The sequence below is a fragment of the Macaca thibetana genome, chromosome 11 (genome assembly GCF_024542745.1).
Source record: "Macaca thibetana thibetana isolate TM-01 chromosome 11, ASM2454274v1, whole genome shotgun sequence".
NCBI classification, from domain to species: domain Eukaryota; kingdom Metazoa; phylum Chordata; class Mammalia; order Primates; family Cercopithecidae; genus Macaca; species Macaca thibetana.
In genome coordinates this window covers 125,011,270-125,032,786 of record NC_065588.1, presented here as the reverse complement: position 1 = coordinate 125,032,786, position 21,517 = coordinate 125,011,270, and the positions used below count along the sequence as shown (strand labels likewise).

Below are 21,517 nucleotides of genomic sequence, written 5' to 3'. Positions count from 1 at the left end.
CCCCTCTGCATAACCCGGTGGGAACTGAAGCCCAGGCACCTGGTGCAGAAGGATGCTGATACAGTGGCTGTCCTTTGTCTCTGACCCCGGGGTCTTGTGTCTTCTGCCAGCATCCACAAAACTGTGACAGTTTGATTTGCCAGTTTACACTAGGGTGCCATCTCAGAGCCTTCAGAATTCTCAACAGAACTCCGAACTGCCTAAATCCAAAACCTCATGGGCCTACTGCAGACTAGGCACTGATTAAATGTCAATTCCCTCCCCTCTTCTCTCCATGGCATTCTGAGCTGTACCCAACTAGCACTGCAAGCATCATTGATCTCTCCAGACCCACGGCCACAAGCCAAGCCTGGTCCTACGGACTGTGCTTACGTACACTGAGCCTGCCTGCTCCGATGTCCTCACCCTGCTGACTCAAGATTTCACATTGCTTTGCCAACAGCCAGGGGTATCAACTCTGGATTCATTTCAGGAGGCAATTTTCTGTTTGGATACATTTATTTCCCTAAAGATACTGATTATAATTCCTGGAGATATTAGTAATGGACTCCATGTCAAAATTGTTTTAAGAGTAGCTAAGGATTGCTGTGTATACAGCTGCGATAAATTTTGGGTTGTTTCCTTCTTGGTTTTTGTAGGCTGAAAGATAGGTTTTTTACCTCTAGAAAAGTTATCAGTGCTGAAGGTGTCCTATCAACACGTTACATTCATCAAGGGTTCTGGCTTTTAGGGGACTTGCAAATCAGTGACAAAGGTCAATGACCAACAAGGACCTGTGCTGTCCACTGTGGGAGCCACAAGCCACACATGGCTATGAAGCACTGAAAATGGGGTTAGTTTCGATTTCAGTGTGCTGTTAGTATAAAACACACACTAGATTTCAAAGACTTAGTGTTAAAAAAAAGAAGTAAAATATTTCATTATTAATGTTCATATTGATTACATGTAGACATGGTAATGTTTTAATATAATGGGTTAGACACAATGCATTACTACAATTAAATTCAACTTTTCTTAAAACTTTTTTTGAACATGGCTATTAGAAAATTAAACATTTCATATGTGGCTCAGGCTGGGCATGGTGGCTTATGCCTGTAATCCCAGCACTTTGGGAGGCCGAGGTGGGTGGATCACGAGGTCAGGAGATCGAGTTCAAGGTGAAACCACATCTCTACTAAAAATTCAAAAAATTAGCCAGGCGTGGTGGCAGGCGCCTGTAGTCCCAGCTACTTGGGAGGCTGAGGCAGGAGAATGGCATGAACTCGGAAGCTGGAGCTTGCAGTGAGCTGAGATCGCACCACTGCACTCCAGCCTGGGTGACAGAGTGAGACTTTGTCTCAAAAAAAAAAAAAAAAAAAATCATATGTGGCTCATATTGTGTTTTCATTGGACAGTGTGGTTTAGAACTTCATCCCCCTTTTCCTCTTCCTCCCATTGGTCTTGTGGTCTTTCTGTTAAAGCACTGTGGATTCAAGGCCACCATCAGCCCATATATCACTTTTGGGTAAATTAGGGAAAAAGCCCTTCCTTGAGATAGTACCTCTGACAGCCAGAAGAATCGTCATAGTATACAGACGTTGTTGGAATGCTTACTGCCACCTACTGGAATGCTGTCATGGTTGAGTGTGGACGTCACTGTGTGATGGTGGCGTTGAACGCAGTGGACAGTCTAGTACGGTGGTCTGTTGCTTGTTCTGAGAGTGGGGTTTGGGGAGAAGTATTTTTCATGTCATTTTTCCACCTCAACAGTTTGTAAACTTCTTTTCTAGTCAGACATGGAGTTTTAAACACCAGAGAAAAGGCTGATTGCTATCTGTCAGACTCGATTTGAGGGAAACAAAAATCACTACCTGCATGCTTTTTTTGATATTTGTTTTTTCCTGGATGTGTTTCCAGGGATTACAGAAAAATACAGAGAGAGACGAAATGCTTCATTTCTGGCTTGGTAAAGCCCTCGCATTGCCTTATTCTTTAAGCAAGCATTGTGGTGTAGCATCATGACTGATGATGGGAAACACTAGGAATTGCAGTTCTTCCTCCAAAAAACTTAAGACTCTAGAGCACACATTACTTTAGGCAAGCCTTTTCTGGAAAGAGCAAAATGCTGGATATTTTAGACTTTCTAAGCCATGTGGTTTCTGTCAACTACTCAATTCTCCTGTGGTAGCCCCCAAAGCAGCTATAGGCAAAATGGAAGTGAATTTGAGTGGCTGTGTCCCAATAAAACTTTATTTACAAAATAGGCAGTGACTAGGTTTGGCCCACGGCTCATGGTTTGCCAACCCCTACTCTAGAAGAGTCCTTTTAAACAATTACCCTATGGGCCAACCCACAACACACATGTATTTTGTTTTTTATTTTTTTGTCCATCAAAAAAATTATAATTTGATGCTAACTTTGAAAAACAAGGTGGTTGTCATTGTTATTGTTGTTTTTACCAGAAATCTAGATTTTCCATTCTTTTGAAGATATAAAATACTGAAATCCCACTACCTCATGACCACAACTGGTTATAGCAATTTCCTTGCTGGGAAAGACAAAGAGCAGCATCTCGGCTGCCCTTCTAGAACAGGCAGATCCAGTTTACCACTTCACTTACTGCAGTCACCTGCTTAGCTACAGTAGGCATTCAGGGGTTGACCCATAGTCCAAAGCACCACTGATGGTTCACCAAGGGATGAGTGGGGAAAGAGAATGTGGTACATAAACACAATGGAAGACTGTTCACCCTTAAAAAAACAAAGAAATCTTATTACTTGTTAGAACATGAGTGAACCTACAGGACATCATGTTAAGTGAAGTAGGCTGGGCACAGAAAGACAAATACTGCATGATCTCACGTACATGTGGAATCTAGTGAAGTTGAACTGATAGGAGCAGAGATAGAATGGCACTTACCAGGGGCTGGGCAAGGGGACAGTTGTGCAGATATTGGTCAAAAGATACAAAATATCAGTTGGACAGGAGAAGGAATATGTTCAAGAGGTTTTTTTTGGTACAATATGTTGAATTTAGTTGCTAATGATATATTCTTTTTCTTTTTATTTTTTGAGATGGAGTCGCACTCTGTCATCCGGGCTGGAGTGCAGTGGCACGATCTCGGCTCACTGCAACCTCTGCCTCCTGGGTTCAAGTGATTCTCCTGCCTCAGCCTCCCAAGTAGCTGGGACTACACAACCATGCCCAACTAATTTTTGTATTTTTAGTAGAGATAAGAGTTTCACCATGTTGGCCAAGCTGGTCTAGAACTCCTGACCTCAGGTGATCCACCCACCTCAGCCTCCTAAAGTGTAGTAATATATTCTTGAAAATTGCTAAGAGAGTAGATTAAGTTCTCATCACACAGAAAAAGATAAGAATGTGAGGTTATGCATATGTTAATTATTAGGTTGGTGCAAAAGTAATTACTTGCCATTACTTTAATGGCAAGAACCACAATTACTTTTGCACTGGCCTAATAGCTTAATTTAGCCATTCCACAATGTATATGTATTTTAAAATAATATGTTGTACATTATCTATAGATGTATGCACACACACAATTTTTAATTGTGAAAGGAAGAAAGACAGGAATTAACCAAAAACCCTAACTAGGTTGGCATGATGTGAAAACAAACAGATGGCAACGGAAACGTTGAATGGATCAGCTGGAAGTGTGTCGCACATAAGCCTCTGTATAGTTGACCCTCGTATATTTCAGTATAAATGTCCCTAGCAAATGGGATGTCCAAGTGAAGTTCCCACCAGTTCCATCCAGCTGGCTGTGGAATGACTTACTTTGATAACATCCTCGTCTGTGGACTTGCATTCCACCGACTCTGAGATGTCCATCACGGCACTGTTCTCCTCCACAGAGACCACCTTGATAGGCATGGCAACTGTCTTTCCTGTGAGTATAGCAGTGTTCAGAATGTCAGTGTCCTGCCAAAAAGAACCAAACACACTGGGGTCAAGGGAGATATTCCATTCTGTTGGGAACTGGACGATTCTAGGGGGAACCTCCTGGGGTAAACACCAGGCTGACCTTGTTTGAACAAGACACACTGTACCGTTTATACACCGTACCAGGACTTGGAATAAAGGGTTATTCTTTGGAACGATTGACCAAGAATGTTCAACGTTTACTTTTAGTTTATTTATGATCATCTTCCTAGTTTTCAACAACAATCAAAAAGTATTTATTCTTTTTCTTTGTTGCAGAGACCAAGTAGAAGTAATATATCAGTTAGGTTTTGGTTGTAAGCAACAGAAACTAACTCTGGGTACTTTGAGCAAGCATAGTAGGTTGAATAATGTTTTCCTCTCACTCCCTGCAAAAGATATCCATGCTCTAGTCTCCGGGATCTGTAAATATGTTACCTTATATGGTAAAAGGGACATTGCAATTGTGATTGAATTAGGATCTTAAAATGGAAGGATAATCCTGGATTATCTAGGTGGATACAGTCATCCTAAAGTCCCTATAAGAGGGAGTCATGAAGGTCAGAGGAAGAGGAGGAGACGTGGCAGTGCAGGCAGAGGTCAGGGTGATATGGCCATGAGCCAAGAGATATGAACAGTCTCTAGAAGGAACAGATTTTCCCTCAGAGCTTCCAGAAGGAGTGCAGCCCTGCCAACATCTTAACTTTAGCCCCTTAAGACTCGCTTCAGACTTCTGTCCTCCAGAACTGTAGGATAATACATTTGTGTTCATTTGTCATCGCAGCATCAAGAAACTAACACAGATCCTTATGGGCTAGATCCTGGATTGCTCCCAGCAACAAAGGAAGAGCTGAAGAAGGCTTTGCAAAGTCCAGATCACCTTCCAGGATATGAAAAGCAGGATATAGCGGGCAGTGTCTCCCGAATAAGGTGGAATGAATGTCTTCAACCATTATTTTCTTTTTCTTTTTTTTTTAACTTTATATATAAGGGAAATTTATTGGCTCATGTACCTGAAATGCCTATAGCATGGGATATGATTGTGTCCAGAGGGCCAAACAATATCGTATATGCTGTCAGTTTTCTTGACATCTTTTTTTCCCCCTTCATCTCTCCTTCCCCCATCTTCAACCACTTCTATTCTTTTTTTGAGATGGGGTCTCACTATGTTGCCCAGGCTGGTGTTGAACTCCTGGCCTCAAGTGATCCTCCCACCTTGGCCTGCCAAAGTGCTGGGAACATAGGCAAGTGTCACCATGCCCAGATAATTTTAATTTTTTACTTTTCTTGTAGAGACAGGATCTTGCTATGTTGTCCAGGTTGGTCTTCAACTCCTAGCTTCAAGTGATCCTCCTGCCTCAGTCTCCCAAAGTGCTGGGATTACAGGCATGGGCTGCCATGCTTGGCACCTTCATTTTTTAAAAAATGAAGACTAAAGCAAAGCAAACTGCCTTCCTCTGTTGCTCCATGGGAGCCCATTTCATCACAGCCAATGGGGACTTTGATTTATCCTGCTCTGATGACTTCATGCAAAACTATCAGCATCACACCTCTCATGGATGTTGTGATTTGCAAGATTATGATGAAAATACCTTCTATTTGATTTTGTAGGATACTACCTGATTGCCTTTTTATAATTCTTTTCTTTATGGACAGATGAAAATGAAAAAGGGCCTTTGGCTTTGGGACATCTAATGATGCCAGTTTCTCCCAAAGTCCCTCTCCAGAAACATGGCTCTGGTGTGAAGCAGGAGATGGAAAAAGATTTTCTCCCTTCTTTCTCCAGGGAAGCAGTTGACACAAAAATGACCTTTTGCATTAAACAAGAGCACAGCTGAAAGAGTTATGAGTTTTAAGTAGAGCCTTGGCCTCTCTCTGATGCTTTTGCATCAGCCAGCGGTTACATCACCCTCGGCTGTGTCGTCTCCTGGGTCCATGGGATTCCTGGAGCTGGGCTGCAATCTGGGCAGGTTGAACAACATCCATTATGGAGGCTAAGAATACTTTAGAAATTCCCCAGGTCTATTTTTGGGTTCATTACAGGTAATGTGCTCAGAGTTCAATCTTTACATTTTCTCTCTCAGAATGGTCTTTGGCTAATGGCTTTATTAAAGCAGTACATTCCCTCATGGATTGTGATTAGTTTTCTAACGGTTGTTGCAATTACACACACACACACACAAACACACACACACACACACACGTTCATACACTCTACCTAACACTCCCTATCCCTAAATTGCACTCCACCAAAATTAAGATGGGTTGGATATGGAGTGCAGTGGCGCGATCTCGGCTCACTGCTAACTCCGCCTCCTGGGTTCACACCATTCTCCTGCCTCAGCTTCCCGAGTAGCTGGGACTACAGGTGCCCACCCCCACGCCCAGCTAATTTTTTGTATTTTTAGTAGAGACAGGGTTTCACCATGTTAGCCAGGATGGTCTCGATCTCCTGACCTTGTGATCCACCTGCCTCAGACATACATATTTTTCACTGACCAATATCAATTTCAGGAGCAGAGAATTAATAGTCATAGAAATAACAAATGACAAAAGGAAACTTTGGCCTCCAGAATAAACTGGCTGGGACATGGAGGAAGTTCCCTGTGTTTAAAATCACTCTTCTGACTGGTAGTTTGGTGTCTGTGACTTGGTGGGCTGTGGAGTCTGGACTCCTGGATTCCACTCCTTGCTTTCCCATTAACTTCCTGTGCAATCCTGATCACATACCATATCTCTTGAAATCTTTGTCTCTTCATTTTGCAAATTAGTGGGGGTTGGGCTATGTCATCTATCTTTTTGACTGTTGAATCATAGACTGTCTTAGTTCATTCAGGCTGCTATAAGAAAATATCACAGACTGGGTAGCTTCTAAACAGCAGAAATTGTTTCTCACAGTTCTCAAGGCTGGGAAGTCCAAGTGCAAGATTCAGTGTCTCGTGCAGGCAGAGAGAAAAAAATGTGTGTGTGCCTGTGTTTGTGTATGAGTGCCTGTGAATGTGTGTGTGCCTGTGTGTGTGAGTGCCTGTGTGTTTATGGGTACATGTACCTGTGTGTGTGTGTGTGTGTGCCTGTGTTTGTGTATGAGTGCCTGTGAATGTGTGTGTGCCAGTATGTGTATGTGTGTGTGCCTGTGTGTTTATGAGTACATGTGCCTGGGTGTGTGTGTGTGTGTATGCACCTGTGTTTGTGTATATGTGAGTGCCTTTGTGCATATGGGTGCATATGCCTGTGTGTGTGTGCCTGTATTTGTGTGCCTGCGTTTGTGTATGTGTGAGTGCCTGTGTGCATATGGGTACCTGTGTCTCTGTGTGTGTGTGTGCCTGTGTTTGTGTGTGTGTGTGAGTGCCTGTGTATATGGCTACATGTGCCTGTGTGTGCCTGTATTTGTGTATGTGTGAGTGCCTGTGTTTGTGTATGTGTGCACGCCTGTGTTTGTGTATGTGTGAGTGTGTGCACATGGGTACATGTGCCTATTTATGTGTGTGTTTGCCTGTGTTTGTGTATGTGTGTGAGTATGCCTGTGTTTATGTGCGAGTGCCCATGTGTGCATGCCTGTGTGTATATGTATGAGTGTCTGTGTACATATGGGTGCATGTGCCTGTGTGTGTATGTCTGTATTTGTGTATATGTGAGTGCCTGTGTGTGTGTGTGCCTGTTTATGTGTAAGTGTGTACATATGGGTACCTGTACCCGTGTGTGTGTGTGCCTATACGTGTGGGTGAGTACCTATACATGTGTGTGCCTGTGTATGTGTGAGTGCCTGTGTTTGTGTATGTGTGAGGGCTTATGTGTGTGTGTTCCTGTGTGTATATGTATGAGTGCCTGTGTGCATATGGGTGCATGTGCCTGTGTGTATGTGTGAGTGCCTGTGTTTATTGCGAGTGCCTGTGTGTGTATGATATTGACATGGCAGGCCTGCAGAGTTCTTTGCATCTGGTTGCACCTCTCAAATACCTTTTTAGTTGAGGCAAATTCACAGCAATATGCCTAGCACACATTTACGTGTATACAATTGTTCTGTCTTCTGAAACCTACCTAGACCCCCGCTGGACCAAGAAGAACACATCGTGTGCGCGGCTGGCTGGGGGTGGAGAGCACTTCCCTTTCTGCTGCTGCCTAGCACTGCTGGGAAGAAGGTTTACACTGCTAGCTGCCTTTCCTCTGGCCCCATCTGGTTCTGACAGGTTCAGCATCACAGAGGGCAGCCGCTTCCTGAAGGCACACAGGTGTACAATTCCCGCCAACCCCAGTAGGTATTAGAAACCGCTTATCAACACTGTCTCAAGGCCTCGGACCACGAGGAAGGCATAACTATGACTTGGAAGCATTTTGTACTATTCAATGTTTCTTCTCTCCTTTTACCCTGCTCTGAAGTCCTCCACCTGCTTCCATCATAAATCAGAGAACAGTTCTGTTTTGCTGAAAATGATCAATAAAGTAGGATTCTTGAAATCATGGTCATTTCAAATTTGAAAAAAGCCCGAGGCTTCTGAGAAAACACATTTTTGTTGTTTGATTTACCCTCATAAATGTAAATTAGTTTGGTCATTTTCTAGGTGAATTGTATTTTTAACTTTTAAATAAATAACATGGAATTACTTCTGTATATGGGTCCATGTGCCTGTGTGCATGTGTGTGCGCCTGTGTGAGTGCCTGTGTGCGTGCATGTGGGTGTGTGTGCCTGCACACGTGTGTGTGTGCCTGTGAGTGCCTGCATGCGTGCGTGTGGGTGCGTGTGCCTACACACGTGTGTGTGTGCCTGTGAGTGCCTGCGTGCGTGCGTGTGGGTGCGTGTGCCTGCACACGTGTCTGTGTGCCTGTGAGTGCCTGCGTGCGTGTGCATGCCTGAGCGCGTGTGTGCGCGCCTGTATGAGTGCCTACGTGTGTGCGTGTGCCTGCGCGCATGTGTGCACCTGTGTGCCTGCGTGCGGGTGTGTGCCTGTGTGCGTGCGTGTGCCTGTGCGTGTGTGTGTGTGCCTGTGTGAGTGCCTGCATGCGTGTGTGCACGCCTGTGTGAGTTCCTGCGTGTGTGCGGGTGCGCGTGCCTGCGTGTGTGTGTGTGTGGCTGTGTGTGCGTGTGTGTGCTTGTGTGAGTGCCTGCGTGTGTGTGGGTGCGTGTGCCTGTATGTGTGAGTGCCTGTGTGTGCATGATGTCGATGTGGCAGGCCTACAGAGTAGGCCCTTGCACGTATACAAACACAAGCACACACACACAGACATATACACACGCATACATGTAGGGGCACATGTACCTATACATAGAAGTGATTTCTTGAAGTCATTCCAGAAGTAAATCCATGTTCCTTAACACGGAAGTGTTAAACAGACTCAGAAGTGTGAATGGACTCAAATATGTTAGGGGAGTTCAACTGACTGGCCACGGAGTTGAGAGATTTGTCCCAGGAATGGGTGTAAAATGCCCCACTTCGAATTTCCCACAAGGGTTCTCCTGCAGAGTAGAAAAGAGTGAGGAAATGTATCACATCCACACAATGGAAGACTATTCAGCCACAGAAAGGAATGCATGCACGCGACAACATGGATGGATCATGAACACGTTGTGTGAAGTGGAACAAGCCCAACACAAAGGCCCCATATTACATGGTTCTATTCATACGAAATGTCCAGGCCCGGCAAATCCACAGACAGAACGTGCATTAGTGGTGGCCAGGGGATGCGGGGATGGGGAAGGGAAGTGACTGGTAATGGGTACGGGATTTCCTTTTGTGGTGATGAAAATGTTTTCAAATTAGATAGGGATGATGGTTCATAACCTCGCAAATACTAAGAACCACTGACCTGAATATTTTAAAACAGTACATTTTATGGCATGAGAATTATATCTCTATAAAAAGAAAGGAAAGAGTGTGGGATGGGGCTGGAGCCATGGAAAGGCCACATCAGGCTCAGATGCAGCTTTCGACTCTGGGCTTCTGCATGGCCTCAGAAAAGCCAAAGATCTATCCACCCCACAGCTGACTGACCCTGGAAATGGGACTAAGAACAGACACATTCATGGCTCAGAGACCAGACGTTTGCCTAGTAAAGCAACTTTGGGGGTTTAAATTTCATGAGGGTCTGGAGAAAGGGCGAGCTTAAGCTAAAATGTCCCAGAGAGCAGACAACAGCCTCTCAGTTCATGTGGCCAGGAGTCAAGAAGAGGCAGCAGTTAATAAAAGGGGAAAAAAAGCCAGGTCACATTTGAGGCGCTCTTGGCATGGGCTAGGTGTTGCTAATGTTCTCACTGCTACCCCAAAGCCATGAAGCAGGTAGTTGTGTTATCCTTAGTCTATGGATGGGGAAACTGAGGCATGGAGCTGAGTGACTTGTCTGGGGGCACAGCCCATACATGATTCGGCCACATTTGAACGTCCAGCCCAGGGCAGGAGCATATGTTCTTGACCACAACTTCTCGGCAGGTCAAGAGCAAGGACCTGAGAGAGAATTGCCTTAAATCCTCACTCTGCCCTTCTCTTGCTGTTATTTAAATGCTCCAAGCATCAGATTCTTTGACTGTGAACTCCCAGAATAATTAGGGTTGTTGTGAAGATTAAATCAGATAATGTTTATGGATTGCCTGTCAGGGTTTGGAACAAAGTCCAAGTTGACTCAAAGGGCAGCTATTAAACATAAATGTGAAGTGTCTCGTATGAGGCAATTGGTGGCTGGAGGGAGGCCAAATTCACCCACTTCAATCTCTCTTTTTCTCTGAAAATTGGGGCTGTGCACGGGGAGGAATAGAAAATAAAATAAAAACAAGTCAAACACATAGCAGACATCCGAACACATTTAAAACATATTTATGTTAGCACTTTTTGTATTCATTTCAGATTTTTTTCTTTTACAAAAGAGAAAAAACATGGCTGATAACTTTAAAATCTCCTCTGTTATTTTTCCAGTCCTGATCCTCAATTTCTGTCCTTAGAGGCAGTCACCGTCGGGATTTGACATGTATCTGTCCAGTTTGTGATTCTTGTACTTTTACCAAATATCCATACTCATGTAGAGAAAATACAGTATTGTCTTTTGCTTTTATGTTTTATACAAAAGCACGTTTTACAGTTTATATAAATATATCATATTGTGCTTTCATCAACTTCTGTTTTGTTTTTCAAAACACTCAACATTATGTTTTTATGATCTGTCCCTGTTTGTGTAGCTGGAGCATTTATTCCTATTTAGATCCATATTTACATACTGATTGAATTCATTTGTCTCAAAACTGACTAAATTCCATCGTGTGCCTTTTCTGTATTTTACTTCTCCATTCTCTTACCCCTGGAAACTTACAGTGTTTCAAATTCTTTGCCTTTGCAAATACCTGAATCTTTCCATGTGCGTATGTATCCAGGTTTTTAAGCACCTTCTCATCCTAGAAGTGAAATTGATGGTTGAGAGTCTACACATTTTCTCTTTGATCCTGCTAGTTGGTGGTTGTCGTCACACACTCTGAGCAGCAGCATGTGAGGCCGTCCTTCCCTGAGACCCTGGCAAACCCCCGTGATTGGCCAGATGATGGTTCCAGTTGGTCAGTTAACTGGAACCTGTTGCTGTGATGGGATTTTGTAGATGTGACTAATCTCATAACCAGCTGACTTTATTTATAAAGGAAGTTTTCCTGCATAATCTGGGTGGGCCTGATCCAACTGGTTGAAAGTCATTTAGAAGCAGAGCCGAGGCTTCCCTGAACAGGAAGAAATCTGGCCTGTGGACAGCACTTCAGTTTGTGCCCCAAAGATCCAGGCTGCCCTTCATGACAGTTTGTCCATGACACATAGCTATATCTGTCTGTCTATCTAGTCTATCAATCTTCTGTCTATCTCCTTATGTGCCCATCATCTCTCCAATCTATTTTCTATCATCTAATCTGTTATCTAATCTATCATCTATCTATCATCTATCTTATCTCTCACTATCTATCTATCTATCTATCTATCTATCTATCTATCTATCTATCCATTCATCCATCCACTCATCTATCTACTTATCTCCTCATCTTGTTTCTCTGGTGAAACCTGCTCTCTTACCAGCCTCTTTATTTTAGGTAATTCGGTGGGTAGGGTACCATTCACTTCCCTATTACTGTAATAACTGTGCCTGGCTCATGGTGGCCATGGAGGTTCAGGGCTTGTGGACTGCAGAGACCTGAGGGCTCTAAGGCCTGGCTTTGGGCCAGTCCATGATTCCAAGGTCATGGGCACATGGGCAAATGGGGCTTGGCAAGCTGCTTTCTTCCTTGAGGAAGCTGATCCCCGTCTTTGAACTATATGCTGGGAAAGTGACTGCAAAAAGTGTCTGGGAACCACAAACAACAAGTGGGCGTCCTATAGAGAAAGCAGGAATTAGTCTGCCTTATACTTTGCTGTGAAAAATTGGCCCTTCTAAGTAGATCTAAGTGAATTGAAGGGGCTTTTCTAACCATGCAGATTAAACCAGGTGGCCACACATCTCAAAGGAGACCCTGCAGGAACTCCCATTGGTAGTGCCCAGACCCTACATTCTCATTCCCAAATTTAATTTCTGGGGAGAAACTTCTCCTAAAGAACTGGCATTTTAAAGCAAGTTATAAGCCATCTCATTTTTGAGCACCAGAATCAGAGAGGAAAAGTGTTCCTCAGCCCACCTGGATGAGGAGGAATGAGTTGCCCAGGGCCACACAGCTGGACAGTGACACCATCTTGCTTTTATTTCTTTTGTCCACTGCACCTGCCACCTCTCTCAAGTGTGTTTTCTCTAAGGTGGAGCAGACCTTCGGTGGCGACAGCAGCACGCGTTATGCGCCAGACTCTCTTTAAGCGCTTCACACGTCCCAGCTCCCTGAACTCTTGGAGGGAGACTGTTCTCACCCTGATTTGAAGCACGAAGAGACGAAGTCAAGAATGCCAACTAACGCACTCAAACTCACAAAGCCAGCAGCGGGGTGGAGCTGAGACATGAACCCCAGTGAGAGGTTCAGCCCTTGGTTCTTACTCTTTGCACAAGACAACCCTCTAGAAAACAAGCTCACCAGTGGGGGGTGTGGGAGTGGGAGTGGGAGTGATGGGTGGCCCTGAGGGCCTGTCTCGCCCTGGACTGGAGAAGTCACTGGACAGTGGGACGTGGACATTTTTCATTTCTCTCCAGACCCATTCTGACATCAGTGACTCTTAAATCTATCTATCCAATCCGTCTTCAATCATCTATCCAAGGACACTTAAATTTAAGGATGCTTAAGGATGCTTAAATCCAAGTGTCCTTCCTTCCACCTGCAGCCAGAGAAGCAGCCCACTCTTGTGAACGCCTCCCAGATCCACGGATTTTCTTCCCCACCACCTGTCTCTGAGGGAGGAATAACTGGGCGAATTCTCCCCCTCCACACATACAGGCATCCACAGAGCTCAGGGCGTCTCGCTTGGTCTCCTCTGGGCGCTTGCGGAGTGGACCGTAGACCAAAAGTTTCACATTTTCCCTGAGGAAGGCAACTATAGGGAAATCTACTATTCACTAATTCCAAGTAGATGCTGAGAACAGAGATGGCAGCCATGCGCTGCTTCTCAGAATGAAAAGACAGATGGACTGAATTTCTGTGGGGAGAGCAGGTGTCTGTGATGGTTTCATAGACGTCTTTCACATCCCATTAGATTTTGCAGACTGACGAATAAGACAGAGGGGCCAATTCCTGCCCATGGCATGTTTCTATGTGAACTTGTTAGCCAGGAATGATTTTTACATTTTCAAGGCTTTAAAAAAAAAAAGTAAAGAAAAACTATATGCAACAGAGACTATGTCCTGCAAAACTGAAAATATCTACTATCTAGCCCTTTATAGAAAAACTTTTCTGATCCCCGAACAAGATCATTTTTTCCAATAGGAGGGGCCCTCTTTCCTCCAAAGGCCTCTTTTAATCCTTGAGTTTCCGGCCATTCTCTCTGGTAGAGCTGTGGCGTCATCTTCGTTTTGCAGATGCTAACTCCTGTCCTTACCGCTTTCTCCTCTTCAGTGGTTGCAGCCTCCGATCCACCGTGCTTCCCGTGGGACGTCAATATCAGCATGATGGCTTCCTCCATAACAGCCGGCACCCTTTGCTCAGCTTAGCGTAGATTTGCATCTTGATAATTTGCATTGCATGTTTGGACCTATGAGAAGTCTTGTGCTAAACCAGAGGGGCTCATAATTATGATGGTGGGGGTAATAAAGTTATTGTTTTTTGTAAGTTCTTGGATGATAATTCATTTAGGCAGGAAGCCGGTTAATGGGGGTAGGCCTCCTAGAAGGGTAGATATTAGTGGTATTAGTCAGGTTAGTTTGCGTTAAATAGGAAGGGAGATTTGAACTGGGGAGAACTTTGTAAGTGGTTGATCATTTACATTTGTGATGATTTGCATGTTACTGACAGTATCTGGTTCTCCGCACGTGCTTTTAGCTCAAGGAAGGTGAATATAAATACTTGAATAGCAAGAGGCCCCTAAAACTGGCCTTTCTGGACTTAATCATAGCAGTTAACATTACAACACTTCCTGCTGCAAAGGAAACATATATGAACAGGAAAAAAAAAATCATTTCTTCCTCTATCTCAGCTGAAGCACAGTCGGTCACGGAAACATCCCAGCAGGTTAGGAGGACGCTGGAGACAGCTGGAAGGCACACCGCTCAAGTGGCAGGTTCTGGGGAGATAGCTCACATGGCAGGTTCTGGGGAGATCAAAGGTCCAGTTTTGAAATTGGAACCCAGCAATGAGGGTCCAGCTGTCAGCATGCAGAGGGCAGCGACCATCGTGGCTTCATGAGTTCAAACTGAAAAACTGCCTGCCTTGTGGCCTCCATGGGAGCTGTGTTCCTGCTCCCACCTTGTTGGAGCTTTGCTTTCCTCATCTGTGAAATGGGGATAATCCCGCTTTCCTCTAGGGTTGTAGGCAAGAGGACCTACAAAAAATCCCAGGTCAGTGCCTGGTACAGAGGTGGCCACTCCACCACCCCAGCCCTGTCCATCTTCATCCCAGGAAACAGAGCCCATAAACTGTGACACTGTATTTGAATGTCCTGATTCACCATGTCGCTTTTGAGCTCCCTGTAGCTGCACCAGACTAATAGGTTCCATTATTATGTAACACAGTTGTGAGTTGTTTTTCAGTTGCCATGGACCCCCAGGTTGAAGGTCACATAACCTGAGCATGCCTAGATGAGCCACAGTTGCAAACACAGAGAAACCCTAAGTGCTCAAACTGAGGTGTGGGAACTGAATTAAGAAGAGGGCACTGCATAATAAGGTCCAGGAGCCCTGGCATCACCCCATGGCAGGATCCAATCAGATTGAACCCTGGCATCACCCCATGGCAGGATCCAATCAGATTGAACCCTGGCATCACCCCATGGCAGGATCTAATCAGATTGAGCTCTGGTGTCACCATGGCAGGATCCAGTCAGATCATGCCTCCGTGCATCACCTCATTGCAACATCCAATCTGATCACATCTCATTACCCAATGCTTATAAACCCCAACTCAGCCCCCAGCTCTAGGAGAGACTGCTTTGGGAATTATCCCAGGTGTTTTCTTTACTTATTAGAAGTAATAAAATCTCCTTGCTAACTCCTCCTTGGTTGTGGTTAGTAGATTTATACCTGCCAAGCAACAGAATCCACCTGTTGCGTGAGTAACAACCCCAGCCTCTCAGCTGCAAGAGGATGAGCATTCAACTGCAACTAATTTGAGAATCAATTTTTTATCACTTGGAAGTCAAAGGAGTGGCTGTTTATTTGCACTTACAATTCAGTAAGGAGGCACCATCAGAGGGGACCCGGAGGCATTGGGAAGGTGCTTTGCTGGGGGCTTCAGTGCCTTGAAGCTGAACCCCAGGGTCTGGAGCAAGGTGTGGGCTGGTACTGACCACTCAGTGAATGTGGAGTCTGGGACTGACCTGCCCTGGGGATAAAGCCGTGCCCTTCCTGAAGTAAAGAAAAAGAGCTTTTCTAGCTACCAGACAATGACGGAATCTGTTTGGTAGGATAATATTGAGATACTAACTTACATTTTCCCTCTCTGTGGCTCCTCCTTCCTCCTATTCAAGCAGGGAAACCAGTTCTGTATGCATCATGGGGGAAGGAGGAGAAGGACAGAAAACAAAACGCCTCCTGAATTCCAGAGAGGTGAGGAAGTTCACGGGTATGACAAAACGTTTGGCCAAAATCACGGGGGACAGGGGGCTCTCCCTTCGCCCATCCTTCCAGAACAGAAAGAACCAATTTTTTTCTCTTGGGAGGTAATGAGAGAGGAAGAGTGGTCTTTGGGCTCTGAAAGGAAACACGTGTCTGGTTTCTAGGCAGCGTGTTTGGAGAAGACGCAAGAGGAGATGCCTGCCTGGTGTCTGTGCAACACAAAGACCCTTGAATCCCAGAGGTAGCCCCCAAAAGGCAGGGGCTAGGGAAATAAGCTGATCAGATCTGGAGGAAATAGAGACCCAAGATATTGTGGCAAAAGAGGCTGCCTCTCAATATCCACTCCCCTTTTTTCTTCAGTGACTGAACCATGATGCTTTGGGAGGTGGGTTGGGAGGAGAGACTAAACTCAGCCTCCCTTGCAGCTGGCTGTGACCATGTGACTGGGTTCTAACACAGTGGTTCTCAAAGGGTGGTGCCTGGGCCAGCAGAATGAGCATCCTCTGGGGACTTGTTAGAAATGCAAAGTTTTGGCCTTTACCCCAGACCTGTTGAATCAGAAACTCTGAAGGTGGGTGGGGCACATTAACCTGTGCTTTACCAATTCCTCAGGTGATTCTGATGCTGTTGAAGGTTGAGAACTGGTCTAGTCCAAAAGTAAACAGAAATATGCAGTACTTTAGAAAACCTCCTTAATGAGAACTAGACTCAGTAAGCGGGGGCATTTCTTTTATTCTTTTTCCCTTCTTGCTACTGGGAATATAGATATAATAGCTGGAACACCAGCAGTCACCTTGGATCATGAGGCAAACTTGGACATAAAAACCATCTGCTAGGCCGGGCAGAGTGGCTCATGTCTGTAATCCCAGCACTTTGGGAGGCTGAGGTGGACAGATCACTTGAGGTCAGGAGTTCCAGACCAGCCTGGCCAACATGGTGAAACCCTGTCTCCACTAAAAATATAAAAATTAGCTGGGCGTGGTGGCACATGCCTGTAATCCCAGCTACTATGGAGGGTGAGGCGGGAGAATCACTTGAGCCTGGGAGGCGGAGGTTGCAGTGAGCTGAGATCCTGCCACTGCACTCCAGCCTGAGTGACAGAGTGAGACTCTGTCTCAAAAAACAAACAAACAAACAGCCATTTACTGATGGTGAGATGGTAAGATAGGAGAAGCCTAAATCTCTGATGACTAATGAGTGGTCATGGCCTTACTTATGTAGATATTTCTTTTTATGCTTGAGATGGTGGACAAAGACTACTAGTGGTTATACCTGAATGCATGACAACAAATTCCAGTTCTGTAACCATGAGAAGTCAAGTCCCTGGCCAGGATGCTAGATGGTGGCTTGCAGTTTGGGAATGGCAGGGAGTGGTGGTAATCCCACTGTTCTGTGTGGCTGCTGGTGGTGGGAGCCCCTGCGGAGCCAGGCTGACAGCAGGGCTGTTACAGGAGGAAGGAGAAAGCAGAGACTGACCATTCTGTCTAATTTGCAGCAATAGAAAAATTACTCCAAAAGGGCGCTTCATTTTCCCAATTCACGGCATACTAGTTAAAATGGTGCACGGGTCGCGCGTTGGTGTGCTGATTAGTGAGGGTGCTTGAAGCGTGGGTTCTGGATTCAGGGCAGAAAAGCCCAGAGAAGAGCCATCTGATTAACAAGCTGGCTCTGTTAGGTGCAACCAGCGATTTACATAATCAGGTGATTAAGAATACATTACGTGCACGCGCACACACACACACACACACACACATATAGAGAGAGGCATTGTAGGGGAGGCCTCTTACAATTCCACCCACTAAGTAATTTTCCCTCTGAGCAGGCTAAGTGCAGACCCCAGCTCTGCTGCTGGGTGCGGTGTAACAATTTCTCTCATCAGGGGAGCAAAGAGAACCTTGTTACCGCTGTCTTGCAAAGGGCAGTCCTGATGGAGCAGACCAGGCTGGACCTGTTATCTGACCACACCGCCTCCCCGCTCCCATTTCCTAATGAACCCCAAGCATTCTGTATGATGTTTGGGTAGAATTGATTAAAAAATGCTTGAGGAGATGCTGATAGGAAAATGCATCGCTGATGGCGACGCTAACAATTCCTCTCGTTTCCTCTGCGACTGCCTTAGATTCGGTAGGAGCAGTGAGACCCCGAGGTGGCAGGGCAGGGGACAGAGGAGAGAGGAGGCTTCTCACAGGAAGCTCTCTCTTCTGAACATTTACAGGGAGCAAGAGAAAAGGCTTTCTTCATCAATACACTGGCAGGCCCATCCATGCGGAGGCTGTTCTCAGTTACGCCTTCTCTGTCATCTCCGTTTGTCTTGACTTTGCAATTCCTTCTAGAAATCTTAGCACAGTGCAATAGTGTACCAATTAAGATCCATGTCTAAAAGCAGGCAGCATCTCAGCCCAGCACTCCATAGCAGAGCACAGCAGGGTGCGTGTGGCGCTGAGTGACAAGAGCTTACTAGTTAGCTCAGAGATCCTGCAGGAGCCATCAATCATCAGAGCGGCCCAGAGTTATTGGGCATCTACGATGTTGTTAGGCAGCAAGCAATGCACTATTGTACACATAGTCATGAGAATAATAGTAATTTATGTGCATGCCTCTGTTAGTTTTCTAAGGCTGCTGTAATGAAGTACAGCAAACGGGGTGGCATACAACAACGGAAATTTATTCTCTCACCGTTCTGGAGGCCAGAACTTTGACATCAAGTTGTCAGCAGGGCTGTGCTCCCTCTGAGGCTCTAGGGCAGGATCCTTGCCTGCCTCTTCCTAGCAAGGGGTTTGCCTGCAACCCTGTGATTCCGTCTTGTGTATGTGACGCTGCAATCTGTGCCTCTGCCACCGCGTAACGCTCTCCCTGTGGCTCTGTCCAAATCTCCCTCCTACAGGGACACCAGTCATTGGATTAGCAGCCACCTAATGACCTCATCTTAACCCATTGGTATCTGCAAAGACCCTATTTCCAAAGAAGGTCAGATTCATAGGTACTGAGGCTTAGGACTTCAGCATATCTTTTGGGGGAACAAAATTCAACCTGCAACAATGTCTCTTTATTCTTTGCAAAGAATTTTCACATAAATCATTGCCACATTTGATATTCAACACAGCAGAGCAGAAAGGGCTGGTGTCACCACAGGAGGGGAAACTGAGGCACAGAGGACTTGGATTCCTGCCCTTCTGGCCTCCAGAGAGCCAAGCCCTCCACAGGAGGGGAAACTGAGGCACAGAGGACTTGGATTTCCACGCTTCTGGCCTCCAGAGAGCCAAGCCCTCCACAGGAGGGGAAACTGAGGCACAGAGGACTTGGATTTCCACGCTTCTGGCCTCCGGACAGCCAAGCCCTCCACAGGGGGGAAACTGAGGCATAGAGGACTTGGATTTCCGCCCTTCTGGCCTCCGGACAGCCAAGCCCTCCACAGGGGGGAAACTGAGGCATAGAGGACTTGGATTTCCGCCCTTCTGGCCTCCGGACAGTCAAGCCCTCCATAGGAGGGGAAACTGAGGCACAGAGGACTTGGATTCCCGCCCTTCCGGCCTCCGGACAGTCAAGCCCTCCACAGGAGGGGAAACTGAGGCACAGAGGACTTGGATTCCCAGCCTTCCGGCCTCCAGACAGCCAAGCCCTACAGTGTGCTCTCCCTTTCCTGTGTCAGCCCCTCTGAGCTGATGGTGAATTGATCCAGTCAGCACCATCGTAGTCGTAAAAATATCAACCCTAACATGGGCCACCTTACACCCCACCATGATTCTGAGCTCTTTTCAAGTACCAGGTGCTGTTCCAGGCATCTCTGCATGCACTGATTTATCTAGTCTCAACAGCCCAATGAGCCGGCACTTCAACTCTCCCCCGCTTCACAGGTTAGGAGATGGAGGATTTGCAGGAAGTGTAATGAACTAGCTCCAGAATTGGTAGCTACTAAGTATGGAGGCGGGGAGGGGAGCCGGGGATGGAGCCCAGGCCAGTGGAACCCTAAAGCTCATGCCCTGACCCACTGCAATATCTGACACTAATATCCCTCAAATATTGGAACTCAACTTAGAAAAAGCAAATGCATACACTAAATATCTCAGGAAATCTCCTTTTAAAAAAACAGCTTTATTGAAATATAGTTCAAACACCATATGATGCACACATTTAAAGCATACTAACCAGTACACTCTCACTTTATCTGGTTTCAAAACATCTCCCTCATGCCAAAAGGAGACTCTAATCCCATTAGCAGGCACTCCCATCCCCCTTTCCTCCCAGCCCCTGGCAACCACTAATCTGCTTTCTGTCTCTATGGACTTAGCTATTCTGGATATTTTATTTAAAGGGAATCATACAATATGTGGTCCTTTGTGCCTGGCTTCCTTCATCATATTTTCAAGGTCTGTCCACGTGGTAGCATGGATTGCTCCTTCCTTCCTTTTAATGGTCTGATAATATTCTATTGTATGGATAGACCACATTTTGTGCATTCCGTTCTCAATTGATGGACATTTGCGTTCTTTCCAGTTTTTGGCTATTATGAGTAATGCTGCTGCGAATATTTAGGTACAAGTCTCCGTGTAGATGTAGGTTTCATTTCTCTTGGGTTTACACCTAGGAGCGGCATTATGAAAGGTCCTTTTTAAAAGTAGGTCATTACGTAGACTTTTCCCCAAGGTGAGTTATCTTTCTTTAACTCTGGTGAACTGACAAAGTTAGAATAATCCCGTGGATTTATGAATCTCCTTCCTCCAAAGTGGCCCAGCACTTTTCTCCATGCTATGAAATCCACTTCTCTGGTCATTCCAGACAGCAAGGGGGGCTCCAGAAGGGCTTTGCCTGGGTCAGGGGCTGGGAAGTGTGGCCATGCTGGCCACCAGGCAGGCCTCCTGTCCTGGGCCCCTGTTTCCCGGAACACGCTCCACTTACAGGCACGTGGAGGCATCGTCCCCTGTCTTCTGTGAATCCTGCTCCTTGTGGCTCCGAGAACTCTGTGTTCCGAGCTGCAAATGTTCTTGGACGGTGTCTCATTAATTATAGCTTATCAGCTGCCTTGCGAGTTGCATCTTAATGAGTGACCCTCATCGCTGACCCTTTATTAGCACAGGAGTTCTTTGTTGGGTCCTGAGTCTCTTCCGATTTTTTAAACACAGATCAATGGGATGTTGTGGGGCTGACGTGTCCCGCTTCCCATCCCAGAGGATCGGGGAAGCTTCCTTGCAGGTGGTCTGCGCAGCTCTGCTCCTGGCACCGACCCCGCCCCACAGCCAACAAGAAATCCCTTTGATGTGCAGACGAGGATGGGGTAGGGGTTCTCTCATTATCCAGTTATGTGGCTAGATCCTATTTCAAGAGAGTTTACTCTGCACACAGCGGCCAGGGCCAGCCTTGGGGTACCTGAAAACCCTAAGAATACAGAGGTCAGAACACAAAGGAGAGTCATCCTTGTCGAAATGACCTGCAAGGGTCCAGGCATGTGGCTTCTGGACTGTGG

The 21,517-nt window shown here is 45.8% G+C and overlaps 2 protein-coding genes across 2 annotated transcripts in view; both read right to left on the bottom strand.

The window, feature by feature from the left end:
* TMEM132C (transmembrane protein 132C) overlaps nt 1-21,517 on the bottom strand; it is a 435,395-nt gene that overhangs the window by 35,177 nt on the left and 378,701 nt on the right. The window contains exon 5 of the mRNA XM_050748580.1: nt 3,778-3,921. Coding sequence (XP_050604537.1) covers nt 3,778-3,921 — 144 coding nt within the window. The remainder of the gene's footprint in view (nt 1-3,777; nt 3,922-21,517) is intronic.
* GLT1D1 (glycosyltransferase 1 domain containing 1) overlaps nt 1-21,517 on the bottom strand; it is a 582,479-nt gene that overhangs the window by 305,922 nt on the left and 255,040 nt on the right. The window lies entirely within an intron of this gene.